The 18070-nt window shown below is 40.3% G+C and overlaps 1 protein-coding gene across 1 annotated transcript; it reads left to right on the top strand.

The window, feature by feature from the left end:
* The first annotated feature begins 3462 nt into the window (after positions 1–3462).
* Positions 3463–17824, top strand: LOC135513602 (neuropeptide FF receptor 1-like). The gene is made up of 3 exons (XM_064936486.1): positions 3463–3841; positions 16351–16450; positions 16804–17824. Exons 1-3 carry the CDS (start codon positions 3463–3465, stop codon positions 17822–17824), a joined length of 1500 nt encoding a protein of 499 aa, XP_064792558.1.
* The last annotated feature ends 246 nt before the right edge of the window (positions 17825–18070 follow it).

The raw sequence follows: 18070 nt of genomic DNA, 5'->3' as shown, positions 1-18070 counted from the left end.
GTTTAAAAAACAACTGAAAGTGAGCAGGTGTAATCTGAATAAAGGGAAAAGGCCCTTCTTGAACACAGGATGAGACATTCTTACCAATTTACTAGAGAACCAGTTTGGATTTAAGTATAACGTTTGTATGAATGATGCCTTTAGTGAGAGATCTAATGCTTTAATATTTAATAATTTCTGCCCTCCGAATTCATATTCATTATACAAATAGGCCCTTTTAATTTTGTCTGGCTTGCCGTTCCAAATAATAATTTAATATTGGTTGTTTATATAATTTAAAAAGCAGGTCACCAGGTGTAGGCAAAACCATAAGCAAATAGGTAAACTGTGATATGACTAAAGAGTTAGTCAGGGTGATCTTTCCACAAATAGACAGGTATTTTCCTTTCCATGGTAGCAAGATCTTATCTATTTTTGCTAACTTTCTATAAAAAGTTATTGGAGTGAGATCATTTCTTTCTTTTGGGATTTGTATACCGAGTATGTCCACATCTCCTTCAGACCATTTAATTGGTAAACTACATGGTAATGTAGAATTAGCATTTTTTTGTGATCCAATACGCAATACAGTACAGAGGATAGCAAAAGTATCTAGATCCTCTTTGAGGCCGTGGAGAGATTATCATTATGGTTTTAAAAGAAAACAAATCATCAGTGTACAATGACACCTTAGTTTTTAAGCCATGGATTTCTAATCCCTTAATATTATTGTTTGATCTAATTTAAACTGCTAACATTTCGATGGCAATAATAAATAGATATGCCGATAGTGGACAACCTTGTTTTACTCCTCTAGGTAGTTTAAAACTTTCTGAGATGTAGCCGTTATTTACTATTTTACACCTAGGGTTACTATACATAATTTTAACCCATTTTATAAGAGATTCCCCAAATTTGAAATACTCTAGACATGTAAATATAAACTCCAGTCGTACTTTATCAAAAGCCTTTTCAAAATCAGCTATGAAAACCAGGCCTGGTGTCCCCGAAATGTCATAGTATTCTATTGTTTCCAGTACTTGTCTTATATTATCTACAATGTATTGTCCATGTAAAAATAATGTCTGATTAGGATGAATAATATCTGACAATACTACTTAAATCCTATGCGGCAAGCATTTTGCTTGGATTTTTGCATCGAAACACTGAAGTGTAAGAGGTCTCCAATTTTTCTAATGGACTGGATCTTTATATATACCATTTGGGTCCTGTTTCAGTAATAATGAAATCAGACCTTCTTGTTGCGTGTCTGATAATCTACCATTTATATCGGAGTGATTAAAACATGCTAATAATGGTCCTCTGTGTATATCAAAAAAATTGGTATACTTCTGCTGGTATGCAATACAGCCCTTAAAGGCCCCAATTGCATCAAGAAGTTCCTACTCATGATGTTTGGCCTTGTACAGATGTTAATTTTACATTATTATTAGGGAAAAAATCCATACAATTAGTTTGTTAGTGGAGATGGAGGAGACTGAAATGAAAACATATTCTTAAAGTACTTTACTTCCTCTTTCAAAATATAATTTGTTGAACCATGCATGACTCCATCATTTGTAACAAGTTTTAATACATTTTTTGGTAGCATTTCTTATGTTGAAGATTGAAAAATAATTTGGTGCATTTTTCCCCATATTCCATACAGTTCGCTTTATTTTTAGAATATATGTCACACCCTGACCATAGTTTATTTGTATGTTTCTATGTTTTGGTTGGTCAGGGTGTGATCTGAGTGGGCATTCTATGTTGGATGTCTTGTTTGTCTATTTCTATGTCTGGCCTGATATGGTTCTCAATCAGAGGCATGTGTTAATCATTGTCTCTGATTGGGAACCATATTTAGGTAGCCTGGGTTTCACTGTGTGTTTGTGGGTGATTGTTCCTGTCTTTGTGTTTGTTGCATCAGATAGGATTGTTTTGGTTTTTGCACGTTTCTTGTTTTGTAGATTGTCGTACTTTCATCTTTATTAAAGATGCACAAAACTAACCACGCTGCATTTTGGTCCGCCTCTCTTTCCCCACAAGAAAACCATTACAATATATTACACTGGATCTTTCTTGAATAAGTTCCTCCATTTATTTTTGTTTTTCCTCTGACTTATTCTGTGCCTCTATGGTACAGTTTTTATTGTTATCTAACTGTACTGTTAATCCTTCAATTTCCTTTGATAATATGGACTCTTTTGATATAAATTGCTTTTGTTTTATAGATGAGTACTGAATTGCATGGCCTCTAATGGCACACTTAAAAGTGTCCCGTACAATAAGGGGATCTGCTGTACCTATGTTATGTCTGGAAAAAGGCAGTTATAAATTCTTCTGTCCTAGTTCTAAACAATTTATCATTTAGTAGGCTTTGATTAAATTTCCAATATCCTCGCCCACGTGGAAATATTGTACGGGTAATACATATGCCAATTATGTGATGATCCGACCGCATTCTGTCCCCTATCAACACTTTTCTAACTTTTAGTGCCTGAGAGAATGGCATAAGAAAGTAGTCGAGACGACTAGCTTGATTAAGCCTCCGCCATGTATATCTCACTTGGTCAGAGTATTTAAGTCTCCATTTTAGAGTGGACTTTTATTGTCCCCAGCACAAAGTGCACCTGTGTAATGATCATGCTGTTTAATCAGTTTCTTGAAATGCCACACCTGTCAGGTGGATTAATTATCTTGGCAAAGAAGATATGCTTACTAACAAATTTGTGAACACAACTTTTTGTGCATACAGTATGGAACATTTCTGGGATATTTTATTTCAGCTCATGAAACATGGGACCAACACTTTACATGTTGCATTTATATTTTTGTTTAGTATAAGTAGGCTATGAAAAATTCTTACACAAATTACAGAAAGATTCAAAGCACTGGAGATACACTGTGTGAAGATGAATTTTATTGCATTCAATGCATCTTCATTTATACCTTTTAAATGTGTGATTCTGTTACTTGCGTGTTAATTGGGCCCAAAACGGTTTCATTGTTCAAACCATTCCATATATTTAAACATTTACCATCAACTTCATCTTCAACAGTCAGTCGTTTGTTGTCAATTTAAGTGTGTTCAGGTGTGTTGACCTTTGAGCGTGTTAATTGGTCTGTGTCTTGAAAGGTTGTCTATTTGAACAGTGGGAGGGAGATGTAGACATGATATATGCTCTGCAGCAACAGTTTTTGTTGTGTTTAGTAAGCTTTTAGCATGGTGTGTTTTAACTTCCTTAAAACCATCTGTTTTATAGCCTAATAAATATTTATTTGATTTTGACCATTTTTATCAGTCCAGTTATTTCATCTTGTTGAGGTGCACAGGGTATGGCCAGCACTGTCACACACTGTATGGATACACAGTGAATGAATACATTATAATTTCACAATAGTTCCTGATTGTATGTTTTTGTTTGTGTCACAAGGTGTGGTGTGTTATCAGACCAATCCATCCTGAAGAAGGAAGAAGTGATGGAGGTGTGGAACAGTGGTGAAGAGGAGGGACTGACTGAACTGGAGGGATCCTCAGACACCATGACAGCCCTGACAACCTCCAATCACCTCCTCCTCCATCACAGAGCTATTAACGACTCCAACTACACCACCACCAACAACATCACCTACTTCCCTTACTACCAGCACTCCCTCCCTGTGGCTGCTAGCTTCATCCTGGCCTACCTGTTCATCTTCCTGCTGTGCATGGTGGGTAATGTACTGGTGTGTCTGATCGTGCTGGGGAACCGTCGCATGAGAACCGTCACCAACCTCTTCATCCTCAACCTGGCAGTCAGCGATCTGCTGGTGGGCATCTTCTGCATCCCCACTACTCTTGTGGACAACCTCATCACAGGTAGGTAAAGCATCTTGGTTGAACTAAGCTGGTGAACTCAACTCTGTCTGAGTTTGGCGAATGCAACTGAGCAGGATAATGCAACTCAGCATCATCAACTCTATTACATCCAGTGGTGGAAAAAGTACCCAATTGTCATACTTGAGTAAAAGTAAAGCTACCTGAATCGAAAATGACTCAAGTAAAAGTGAAAGTCACCCAGTAAAATACTACTTGTATAAAAGTATTTTGTTTAAATATACTTAAGTATCAAAAGTAAATGTAATTGTTAAAATATACTTAAGTATCAAAAGTAAATGTATAAATCATTTCAAATTCCTTATATTAAGCAAAGCAGACGGCACCATGTTCTTGATATTTTAATGGATAGCCAGAGGCACACTCCAACACTCAAGACATCATTTACAGATAGCCAGAGGCACACTCCAACACTCAGACATCATTTACAGATAGCCATAGGTACACTCCAACACTCAGACATCATTTACAGATAGCCATAGGCACACTCCAACACTCAGACATCCTTTACAGATAGCCAGAGGCACACTCCAACACTCAGACATCCTTTAAAGATAGCCAGAGGCACACTCCAACACTCAGACATCATTTACAGATAGCCATAGGTACACTCCAACACTCAGACATCCTTTACAGATAGCCAGAGGCACACTCCAACACTCAGACATCATTTACAGATAGCCAGAGGCACACTCCAACACTCAGACATCATTTACAGATAGCCAGAGGTACACTCCAACACTCAGACATCATTTACAGATAGCCAGAGGTACACTCCAACACTCAGACATCATTTACAGATAGCCAGAGGTACACTCCAACACTCAGACATCATTTACAGATAGCCAGAGGTACACTCCAACACTCAGACATCATTTACAGATAGCCAGAGGTACACTCCAACACTCAGACATCATTTACAGATAGCCAGAGGTACTCTCCAACACTCAGACATCCTTTACAAACAAAGCATGTGTGTTTAGTGAGTCCGCCAGATCGGAGGCAGTAGGATGACCAGGGATGTTCTCTTGATAAATGTGTGAATTTGACAATTTTCCTGTCCTGTTCAGCATTCAAAATTTAACAAGTCCTTTTGGGTGTCAGGGAAAATGTATGGAGTAAAAAGTACATTATTTTCTTTAGGAATGTAGTGAAGTAAAAGTTAAAGTGGTCAAACATATAAATTGTAAAGAAAAGTACTGATACCCCGAAAACGACTTAAGTTGTATTTTTTACTTCACACCACTGATTACATCCCATTCATTGAACTCCATATCAAGGTGAATGTGTTGATCAATGTGAATTTAACTACAAACTTAATCCCACTCTAGAAACAATCCATGAATAGTGTAATATCCGTGACACATCAATATAAGACCTAAAGATTGAGTCAGATCCATTTCCACTCAGGTCTGGTATGTAGATATTAAAGTAATTTGTGAATTGAATGACTCATCAAAAAGAAAGCACATAAACAAACAATTAAAATGAACAAAGTATATCAGGCGACTATTAATATGTTATTGTTCATAGACTGGGTTTAGATTTTGGAGGGACCAATGGATGCCCATAAGCATTAAAAATGTTATACTTGTCCACTATCTTTTTGTCAACCCAAGACCAATGTGAATGCCAATTCAAATCCTGCCTGTGCATATAATTAACATGACATTGCTAGAAAGTGAATTAGATAATATGATTAATTAATTAATACTCATATTAAAATGTCCATGCATAGTTGATGCCACACCATTATGAATCAGCCAGGGAAAGTGTTGGAAAATGGGGGGGGGGAGTTTACCCCACGTTACCCTACTGTACACTGATCATATTAGACATAGGCCAATGTACAATTATCAATTTAGACATTTAGTGTAGAGGCAACAGAGATTCATCAGAATTTCAGGTGTGACCATGTTTTGAGGTTAGTGTGTGTGAACATGTACTTTGAATGAAAACAAGCTTTTATTTTGGTTTCTGATGTGGTACTGCAGTTGAACTAAACTCATGAGACATTTATAAGTTATATTCTTCAAGAATCAATGCATACATCATTCATTTATAAGTCCAAAAATGGATGTACCAGGGTCGTTCCACGAAGTTGGTGCCTTTAAAAACTGGTGCAGTATTTTGACATGTTTGTCATGAATTTACTTTCATTAATCTGATGACTGTTATGGACAGAGTCTCCCACCTCAGCTGTAGATCTCTGCAGTTCATCCAGAGTGATCATGGGCCTCTTGGCTGCATCTCTGATCAGTCTTCTCCTTGTATGAGCTGAACGTTTAGAGGGACGGCCAGGTCTTGGTAGATTTGCAGTGGTCTGATACTCCTTCCATTTCAATATTAATCGCTTGTACAGTGCTCCTTGGGATGTTTAAAGCTTGGGAAATCTTTTTGTATCCAAATCCGGCTTTAAACTTCTTCACAACAGTATCTCGGACCTGCATGGTGTGCTCCTTGTTCTTCATGATGCTCTCTGCGCTTTTAACGGACCTCTGAGACTATCACAGTGCAGGTGCATTTATACGGAGACTTGATTACACATAGGTGGATTGTATTTATCATCATTAGTCATTTAAGTCAACATTGGATCATTCAGAGATCCTCACTGAACTTCTGGAGAGAGTTTGCTGCACTGAAAGTAAAGGGGCTGAATAATTTTGCACGCCCAATTTTTCAGTTTTTGATTTGTTAAAAAAGTTTGAAATATCCAATAAATGTCGTTTCACTTCATGATTGTGTCCCACTTGTTGTTGATTCTTCACAAAAAAATACAGTTTTATATCTTTATGTTTGAAGCCTGAAATGTGGCAAAAGGTCGCAAAGTTCAAGGGGGCCGAATATTTTCGCAAGGCACTGTATATTTTCACAGAATCGATTGTTGCAATTTCGATGAGGCCCTCTTGTGTCGTCCGTTTCGGGAAAGTACCTGCATATTTGCACACCCAGCTCATTCAGGTGCTTCGCTATCTAACATTTGACATTGTCCGTAAACTAGAATTAATTTGCCCACAAAAAATTACACAATGATGGAAAGACATGTGTGTTGTCCTTGTTAATGCAGACAGAAAAGAGCTCCAACTTCTTAATCATAGCCTCAATTTTGTCTCGCACATTGAATATAGTTGCGGAGTGTCCCTGTATTCCTAGATTCAGATCATTCAGGCGAGAGAAAAACATCACGAGATAGGACAGTTGTGTAAAAGAAAACTTTAAGCTCGTCTCTCAATTTAAAAAAAACTTGTCAGTACTATGCTGATTGTTAACCAGTGCACCTCTGTATGTTGTAAAAGCGTTACATGGTCACTGCCCACATCGTTGCATAATGCAGAAAATACACGAGAGTTCAGGGGCCTTGCTTTAACAGAGTTAACCATTTTCACTGTAGTGTCCAAATGTCTTTTAAGCTGTCGGGCATTCCCTTGGCAGCAAGAGCCTCTCGGCGGATGCTGCAGTGTATCCAAGTGGTGTTGGGAGCAACTGCTTGCACGCTCGTTACCACTCTACTCTGTCTCCCTGTCATGGCTTTTGCGCCATCTGTACAGATACCAACACATCTTGACCACCAAATTCCATTTGATGTCACAAAGCTGTCCAGTACTAAATATCTTCTCATGTTGTTCTGGTTTGCAATGGTTTGCAGAAGAAGATGTCTTCCTTAATTGATCCCCCAAAAACTTAATGGACATATACCAGGAGCTGTACCAGGTGGCCACATCTGTTGACTCATCCAGCTGTAACGCATACAATTCACTGGCTTGTATGCGAAGCAGTAATTGTTTCAAAACATCTCCTGCCCATGTCACAGATGCGTCGTGAAACAGTGTTGTTTGATGAAGATATTGTCTGTATAGTTTTCTGGCCCTTTTCCCCCAGTATTGTCCCAGTCATATCCACGGTAGCAGGAAGAATGAAGTCCTCCACAATAGTATGGGACTTGCCTGTCCTAGCCACTCGGTATTTCACCATAGAAGATGCTTCTAGCCCCTTCTTATTAATGGTATCCTGTGCTTTTATACACGTCTTAGTACTCGAAAGTCGTCTTAATTCTCGCTCAAAAAACTCTTGTGGCTTATTTTTCAAATTGTTATGTTTCATTTCTAAATGTCTGCGCAAGAGTGAACGTTTCCCGCGAGAGAGTAACAGTTAATGTGATTGGATGTTAATTATTTGACTAAGCTTCCTGTATTTGTCATTGTGGTGTTATTTCGCTGAACACTAGATGGTTTAATTTTATTTTTGGCAGGGAAAGAAGGCTACTCAGGCGAGAAAAAACTGTCACCCAAATGTATAGCCCTGTTGGAAAATATAAATTTACTTTTTTGAAAATGCGAATCACATTTTCAAAACGGTACATTTATATTTTCCAGTTTTGAAAATGTGAATCACATTTTTATTTGGCGTACCCCCGACAGCATTGCGCGTAACCATAGTCCCACACTATTGAGAAAGAGGAGGAATAGAAACAAAAGAGGGGACGAGAGAAGAATTGAGACAAATGTCGTACACACTGAAAGCATGGTTAGACTAGTGATCCTAGGCCCATCAGTGCACCTTGTCTGGTGCGGAGTGTGTATTGTTTAAATGGCAGCTATAAGTGTATTATATTTAGACCTCCTCCCTCTCAATACCCTGCGACAGCCTCCTCATAGGCACAGGTCAAGCATGCTCTATGCTTAACGGCCCCCTTGTCAGCCAGGATAAATAGCCCAGCAGCCCTTATTGCTAAATTATATCTTCACTTAGTCATCTATCAATCACATGCCTGCATTAGGAGGAGGGCAGGATCCCACCCCCACCCATTCCAACCCCTGACAGCCTGATAGACGGAGGGGGGGACGGGAGGGAGGAGGGGAGGGACGGGATGAGACCGGTGGGGTTAAGTGCAGTGGGGGGTGTGATGTGTGGCAGGGAGGAGAGAGAGAGAGAGGAAGTTTCTCTTCTCTCAGAGATCCATTAGCTAATGGGTGTCTTAAGCCCTGTCACTTATCCCCACTGCCGTCACCACACACTCATCTACTACGCTTCAGAGACGGAGTGTGTGTATTCCTATATTCATTGTGACTTCAAGTGACCCTAACAGTCTATACCCTAACAGTCTATGACTTTGACAATTTTTTGCACATTATTCTATTTAAAAGTCTGCAAACTCTGTCTGTTTGGTTGTTGATCATTGCTCGACAGACATTTTCAAGTATTGCCATAGATTTTCAAGACGATTTAAATGAAAACTGTAACTAGGCCACTCAAGAATTTTGCTTGGACTGTCCGGGAGTGGTCTGATTGTAGGGGACAAGTTTGTAATAAGAGGCACGACATTTTACACACCGCTAGGGCATGTCTAAATAATTATGTTGGGCTATAGCGCCATCACAGATTTTGTCCATTACCCCCCCCTGGCAACCATTTCCAATATGGCCACCAACCAGCTCCATGGGGCCATATTGGACAGTAGGCACATGTCCATATCTCCATAAATAAAAGGTAAATAAAGCCCAATGATAGCTTAAAATGTGTGGGGTGATGTGGAGAACACACATATGCTGTATATTGGTCTACTTTAAAGAGTGACTGCCGTTAAAAAGCAACAACCCCTTTGAAACAAATCCCTATTCTAGTTTCAAAATTGTGTACAAAGTATAATAAGATAATATTGGTCATGAAGTCAGTCTTGTCTAAAACAGAGTTTGCAACGTCCATGTGTCACAACGGGCAAATTAAGGTTGGGTTTTGATTTGAAAATGTCCATTTGCCCACTAACATGGGGTGAAAAACTGCAGTGATGGCTCTCTATCCAATAACATAGACAGTGAGACAGACCTTCCCATCAGCTCTGACTTTGTTTACATAAGACAACATTTTGCGCATTTTTGAACTTCAGAAATACTGCACCAAACAGCATTGTTAGATATAAAATTGCGCAACTAAAACATCCTATGCAAAAATGTATTACAGGTTTCTTGTGTTGTCTTAGATTAATTCTGGTATTTTGAGAAAGTGAAATATGCTTCTGCATCTACAGTGTCTCATGGGGGATAAACATCATTAATCAATCGTGGCATCGATTAGGAAACACACCTGACAACTACTTTTAATGGCCAAAAGTATGTGGATACCACTTTAAATTAGTGGATTTGGCTATTTCAGCCATGTTCGTTGCTGACAGGTGTATAATATTTTGTACACAACCATGCAAATCTCTGTAGACCAACACTGGCAGTAGAATGGCCTGTACTGAAGAGCTCAGTGACTTTCAATGTGGCACTGTCATAGGATGCCACCTTTTCAACAAGTCAGTTCATCAAATTTCTGCCCTGCTAGAGCTGCCCCAGTCAACTGTAAGTGCTGTTATTGTGAAGTGTAAACGTCTATGAGCAACAACGGTTCAGCCGCAAAGTGGTAGGCCTCACAAACTCACAGAACGAGACCGACGAGTGCTGAAGTGTGTAGTGCGTAAAACTTGTCTGTCCTTGGTTGCAACACTCCCTACCGAGTTCCAAACTGCCTCTAGAAGCAACGTCAGCACAGGACTGTTCGTCGGGAGCTTCCTGAAATGGGTTTCCATGGCCAATCAGCTGCAACCAATCCTAAGATCACCCTGCACAATGCCAAGCGTCGGCTGGAGTGGTGTAAAGCTCACTGCTATTGGACTCTGGAGCAGTGGAAACACATTTTCTGTAGTGATGAATCATGCTTCACCATCTGGCAGTCCGACAGACAAATCTTTGTTTGGCGGATGCCAGGAGAAAGCTACCTGCCCTAATTCATATTGTCAACTTTAAAGTTTTGTTGAGGAGGAATAATGGTCTGGGGCTGTTTTTCATGGTTCATACAGCATACAATGACAGTCTACGATTCTGCGCTTCCAACTTTGTGGCAACAGTTTGGGGAAGACCCTTTCCTGTTTCAGCATGACAATGCCCCCGTGCACAAAGTGAGGTCCATATAGAAATGGTTTGTCGAGATCGGTGTGGAAGAACTTGACTAGCATGGGCAGAGCCCTGACCTCAACCCCATATAACACCTTTGGGATGAATTGGAATGCCTACTGCGAGCCAGGCCTAATCACCCAACATCCGTGCCCGACCTCACTAATGCTCTTGTGGCTGAATGGAGTCCTCGCAGCAATTTTTCATTATCTATGGAAACCTTCCCAGAAGAGTGGAGGCTGTTATAGCTGCAATGGGGGGACCAACTCCATATTAATGCACTTGATTTTGGAATGAGATATTTGATGAGCATGTGTCCACATACTTTTTGGCCATGTAGTGTATCTGTGACCAACAGATGCATATCGGTATTCCCAGTCACGTGAAATCCATAGACTAATGAATTTATTTTAATTGACTGATTTCCTTATATGAACTGCAACTCAGTAAAATAAAAAACATTGCATGTTGCATTTATATTTTGGTTCAGTGTATATTCGATAATCAGAAATTTGGATAGATTTCTGGGCACTCTTTTGCCACTTATTAAAAAGGAAACATATAATGTATACATGTAACTGCCAAAATAAAGGAAGCTCCAACTGAAAGTGTCTTAATAGGGTGTTGGGCCACCATAAGCCAGAACAGCTTCAATGTGCCTTCGCATAAATTCTACGTGTGTCTGTAACTCTATTGGAAGGATGCGACACCATTCTTCCACAAAAAATGTGTTGTTTTGTTGATGGTCATAGAAAAAGCTGTCTCAGGTGCCACTCCTGAATATCCCATAAGTGTTCATTTGGGTTGAGATCTGGTGACTGAGACACATACACAGACACTTTAAACCCCCTATCTTTGAGACCCCTCTTTCAAAGTCAATTAGATCTTGTCTTATAGCCTGTTACACAGAATAATGGGCAAATTGGCATTTTTATACATGACCCTAAGCATTATGGGATGTTAATTTCTTAATTAACTCAATCATACCTTTGTGGAAGTACTTGCTTTCAATATACTCTGTATCCCTTATTTACTTTTGTTTCCATTATTCTGGCATTTACCTGTATATGGCATATTTGAGCCATTTTCTTGTGTTCTCCTCACCACCTTTTAAGAAGTTTACCTAAAATCAAGAATGTCCCAAGTGATTTCATACATTGAAACTAGTTGAAGTTTGCTCTCTCCCTCTCCCTGTTGTGATGTGAGACAGCTGGAAAAAAAATTGGGCCAATTGTGCGACGCCCTATGGGACTCCCAATCACTTCCAGTTGTGATACAGCCTGGAATCAAACCAGGCTCTGTAGTGACGCCGCTAGCCCTGAGATACAGTGCCTTAGACAACTGTGCCACTCGGGAGCCCGTAAAATAATAATAATTCTGTAGGGTTGCTTTGCTGCCTCTGGTACTGTGGGCCTTTAAAGTATGGAAGACATCATGACATCCATCAGCAGATTATCAAGGTGTTTTGAAGTGCAATGTTCAACCCAGTGTCCAAAAACTGTATCTGTTAAGGTTGTTGACCTTCCAGCAGGACAACAACCCCAAACACACAAAAGCACCCTGGAATAGTTCAAGAAGAAATGCTGGACTGAGAGTGGCCAGCAAAGAGTTCAGATCTGAATCACATCTATAACCTATGGTGAGATCTAGAAACAGTAGTTCGTGGAGGGCATCCCTCAAACATGAAAGAATTAGAGCAGTTTACTGCCAAATTGCCAGTAGAAATATGCAGCGAGCTCATCAATGGCTACAAGCAGCATTTGTCTGTAGTTATCTTGGCTAAAAGCTGTGCAACCAGGTACGAGCTCTGGGTTGCCAATCATTTTGACCATGCCCTTTGTCTTTATTTAACTTAAATTTACAAAAATAAAATTGGTTCTGTCATGTTGGAAATCCAATGCCAAGGTGTGGAGACCAACATTTATTTTAAATTTCAACTTATTTGAGAATAAATAGGGAAATATTTAAGAAAAGTGTTAGGGTGCCAATATATTTGGCCGTAACTGAACCTCCACACGATCACTTTGCTGCTTTTTCTTCTCAAACACGGCTCTGTATTTTGGCCCTGCACCAGATCCAGTCCATGGTGTAACACAGAAGGAACAGCTGTATCTTTGAGTATTCTTCGGGGATCTGTCCCCATCATTTTCGATCTATTTCATAGTCGTCGGCGTTCAAGTACTTACTACAGACACCTAGCAACATAATACTGTAGCAACGTAATATTTACATCGTATTTGTTTCTAATTGCTATGAACAATTTTCTGCATCTGTGACATTTTGTGCCTTCTTCCCTAGATTACATATATAAATTGCAACCAGGGACCGAACACCAGCTCTTATGATTTCCACGTTTCAGAACAAACTTTACCTTTGATAACTCTCTAAACTTTTGAACCAGTTCGTTCTAAAGGCACTCGCACATCTGAGCTATCTTTGATGCAGGTGCATGGTTGCAGTTGAATAACATGAGAAAAAGAACAAACCCGCACACTGCTCTTTATTAAGCTTTGACGAAGGCCTTGAAGCCAGTATGTAAAGCTTAATAAAGAGCAGTGATACTAGCAAGGAGGGGGGAGCTTGTTATTCTTTTCTCATAAACCAGTTCCTTCTCCCACCAAAAAGTAAGGGGATGTAGTGTCCTTTTACATAGCAGGGATCCCCCAACAAGCGCATAGGCGCAGCTGTTATTCATCTCTGCTCTTGTCAGATGGTCACATAAAATAATGCTATAAAATAATTTCAAATGTTATAGGTGGAAAAGTACACATTTCCTGACTCAAGTTGTCACGTATATGCAGAGACTCAGGAAGTAGGTGCAGAAGGAGAGGTTAATAACAATGATGCAAGGCAAATGAACAAAACAGGGGATGTGTACTGAACATGAAAACACACCAATACTGCCTTATTACTGAGGACTAAATAGAGGGAAGCTAATCAAGGTGATGATGAAGTCCAGGTGTGCGTAATGATGGGGAGCAGGTGTGCGTAATAATGGTTGCCAGGGCCCGTGGTTAGTAGACCGGCGACATCGAGCGCTGGAGAGAGGGAGCGTGAGTAGGCGTGACAAAACCGATAATACTTTTGATAAAAATAGCCAATTTGGCGGTACGCTTTCAGTAAAACATCGTATTTTTCCATGATTCACAGATTTCTGAAACACCCATTTCCTCACAGCGGAGAAGAGCGAGGCTTGCTACAGGGAGAACGATAGAAAGAGTAAATGTTTTAGTAGTTTCAATGTATGGAATGAGTTGGGACATTCTCTCAATGGCCTACACACAATAACCCATAATGTCAAGGTGGAATTATGTTTTTTTTAAACATTTTTACAAATTAATACAAAATGAAAAGCTGAAATTACTTAAATCATTAAGTATTCAACCCCTTTGTTATGGCAAGTCTAAATAAGTTCAGGATTAAACATTTTGCTTAACAAGTTGCATGGACTCACTCTGTGTGCAATAATAGTGACTACCTCATCTCTGTACCCCACACACAATTAATTATCTGTAAGGTCCTTTTGTTGTGCAGTGAATTTCAAACTCAGATTCAATCACAAAGAACAGAGAGGTTTCCCAATGCCTCACAAAGAAGGGTACTTATTGGTCGAGGGGTAAAAAAAAATACATTGAATATCCCTTTGAGCATGGTGAATTATTAATGACACTTTATATGGTGTATCACTACACCCAGTCACCACAAATATAGAGACGTCCTTCCTAACCCAGTTGCAGGAGAGGAAGGAAATCAGTCTAAGGATGGATCAGCAACATTGTAGTTACCCCACAATACTAACCTAATTGACAGAGTCAAAAGAAGGAAGCCTGTACAGAATAAAAATATATTCCAAAACATGCATCCTGTTTGCAACAAAGCACTAAAGTAATACTACCAAAAATGTGGCAAAGCAATTAACTTTATGTCCTGAAAACAAAGTGTTGTTTTTGGGGCAAATACAATACCACATTACTGAGTTTTACTCTCCATTTTTCAAGCATAGTGGTGGCTGCATCATGTTATGGGTAAGCTTGTAATTGTTCAGGACTGGGGAGTTTTTCACTATAAAAAAGAAACGGAAAGGCACTAAGCTCACGCAAATTCCTATAGGAAAACCTGGTTCAGTCTGCTTTCCACCAGACACTGGGAGATTAATTTATCTTTCAGCAGGACAATAAACTAAAACACAAGGCCAAATCTACACTGAAGTTGCTTACCAAGTAGACAGTGAATGTTCCTGCGTGGCCGAGTTACAATTTTGACTTAAATCAGTTTGAAAATCAATGACAAAACTTGAAAATGGTTGTCTTGCAATGATGGACAACCAATCCAGGTGGGCAAAGCTCTTAGATACCCAGAAAGAATCACAGCTGTAATCACTGCCAAAAGTGATTTTAACAAATATGTATGGCATCAGAGGTGTGAATATTCATGTATATTAGATATTTCGGTATTTCATTTTCAATATATTTTCAAAAATGTCTAAAAACATGTTTTCACTTTGTAATTATGGGGTATTGTGTATAGATGGGTGAAATATTTTTTTGAATCATTTTGAATTCAGGCTGTAACAACAAAATGTGTTATTGATACTTTCTTAAGGCACTGTATTATCTATGATGAAATAGCCATGTGACTCTTGTCTAATATGGCCCCAGGGAGCTGGGGTAATATGAAAACATATACGATGGCAGTATAGCTTAAAATACTTATAAGGACTACTCCTAGCTGTGTAAAATTTGATCACAAAAGCCACAATTCTCCAAAACGTTGACGATTAGCCGCCGGACTATACCGCCTGGTGATGTCACCAGGGAAGCCAAAGCTCCACCCATGCAAAGCCTGCTGATTAGAAGGGCCTGTGTGAATTTTATTTTTAAACATCAACTATGAGGAAATAACACTGATAAAAAAAACAATCCTATTTTTACAGTGTTGGTTTCATTAGCTGTTGTACAATATGATACAAAGCACACTAAAAACAGAATGTTTCCCTGGCCTGCAGCCACACTAACTTGGGCTCCCGAGTGGCACAGCGGTCTAAGGCACTGCATCTCAGTCCGAGAGGTGTCACTACAGACCCTGGTTAGATTCCAGGCTGTATCACAACCGGCTGTGATTGGGAGTCCCATATGGCGGCACACAATTGGCCCAGAGTCGTCCAGGTTAGGGTTGGGTAGGGTTCCGTCATCGTAAATAAGAATTTGTTCTTAACTGACTTGCCTAGTTAAATAAAGTTTAAAGAAAAAAAAAGAAATAACTGGGTGAAAATTAAATGGGAGTATTTTAATACTATACTCTATTGACGTTTAGGCCAGATCATTCATTAAGGTCATTAATTTCACTGAACACAGATCTTCTATGAAGAAGGGTCAAATCTATACTCTCATTTGTGCAGAATCTAACCACTCAACACACGTGTTCACCACTGTGCTGTATATGGCCTAGTACTGTACACACTCAAGTTACACAAATTGCTGCTGGGAAAGTCTATATTTTTTATTTACAATTATTTGACGAGATGATGATGTTGATAATTGTCATTTATTTTGTTGACAGGCTGGCCGTTTACCAACTCTGTGTGTAAAATGAGTGGTCTGGTGCAGGGGATGTCTGTCGCTGCCTCAGTCTTCACCCTGGTGGCCATTGCAGTAGACAGGTTGGTATGATGGAGATCTCAGAGAGGCAGGGGTGTGTGGTGTGAAGGAGAGGTGGTGGTGGTGAATGGAGAATAGTAGATTTGATCCAGAAATTATCTACTGTTTTTTTTAGGTTTGCCAATGCCTCTTCCTCTACCTCTTTTACAGTTGATTTGCTTCATTATTTTAACTTGTTTAAACTTGTTGATTGGATGGATGGATAGATAGAAGAGACAGGAAGGATAGAGAAAGGTTTGCAGAGCTATTGATAAAATATGGAAGTTCACACAGCTTTGAAATTGATTTGCCTTGCCCCAAAAAAACAAACAGCAAGTGTTCTTCCTTTTCCTCTGTCTATTTCCGCTCTCCACAGGTTCCGCTGCATTGTGTTCCCTTTTCAACCCAAACTCACCCTAATAGTTGCCAAGGTGACCATAGCGATGATCTGGGTCCTGGCTGTGGTAATCATGTGCCCCTCAGCAGCTGCCCTGACCGTGGTGGAAGTGACCGATCACTACATGGTGTACAACCAGGACTACAACAAGACTTACCCCCTGTACTCCTGCTACGAGAACTTTGCCGACCCGAAGATGCGGAAGGTCTACACCACAGTGCTGTTCGCCCACATCTACTTGGTGCCCCTGGCTCTCATCACTGTCATGTACGGACGCATCGGCGTGAAGCTCTACACCTCCGTGGTGTCAAGAAGAGAGCCTCAGGATGCAGCACATCCTCCTCCTCGAGCCAGGCATGAGGGGGGCAGGCATCTGATCTCACAGAAGAAGATCAAGGTGATCAAGATGCTAATCGTAGTAGCCCTGCTGTTCATGCTGTCCTGGCTGCCCCTGTGGACTCTGATGCTGCTGACAGACTACGCAGGGCTGGACGAGGAGCAGCTGGAGCTCCTGACTGGATACATCTTCCCCTTTGCCCACTGGCTGGCTTTCTCCAACTCCTCTGTCAACCCCATCATCTACGGATACTTCAATGAGAACTTCAAGAGGGGCTTCCAGGCAGTCTACCAGACCAACTCCTGCTGCCGCCCGGGAAATAGGGTTGAGGTAGCAGGGAGGGGAAACCGGGAAGGCAGAGCAGGGGGTGGGGGTAATGGTGGAGAGGGTGGAGGCGGCCTGAGGGAGCCTACAAGCAACCCCAATCCTCTCCCATTTGGGGCTAGAAACAAAGTGTATACTGACGGTAATGTGATGGACTCGGTTCATCTTGAGCTGGAGTTGAAGAAAAATTCTAAGGTGGGAAGCAACACAGTCCATGTTGAGGTTGGGGGGACTGGGGCAGGCAGAGGAATAGGGAATGGAAATGGGATGAACAAAAAGGGGCTACAGGTTGACGAGCAGACCAGCCCAATGGGAGTTTGTCAGGCCTGGGATCATTAGTGGGGATGTAAACCGTGGAGGTGCTTTCAGCATCCCGAATAATATTTTACGTTTAGATGTACATTACATTTACAATCTAAACGCATACTTAATGCATAGAAAAGATAGGCACCATCTTATTTTCTTTTCTTTCAGATGGCATGTGTGGACTCAAATTGTAAAGGAAGTGGACTCATCTCAACATTAGATTAGATCATATAGGGATTTGAAAATGACTGACAAACTATAATCTAAGAGCCACTAAGT

Source organism: Oncorhynchus masou, chromosome 25 (genome assembly GCF_036934945.1).
Source record: "Oncorhynchus masou masou isolate Uvic2021 chromosome 25, UVic_Omas_1.1, whole genome shotgun sequence".
Lineage (NCBI taxonomy): Eukaryota > Metazoa > Chordata > Actinopteri > Salmoniformes > Salmonidae > Oncorhynchus > Oncorhynchus masou.
The sequence above is the reverse complement of the archived record's forward strand: the minus strand, read 5'-3'. Positions and strand labels throughout refer to the sequence as shown.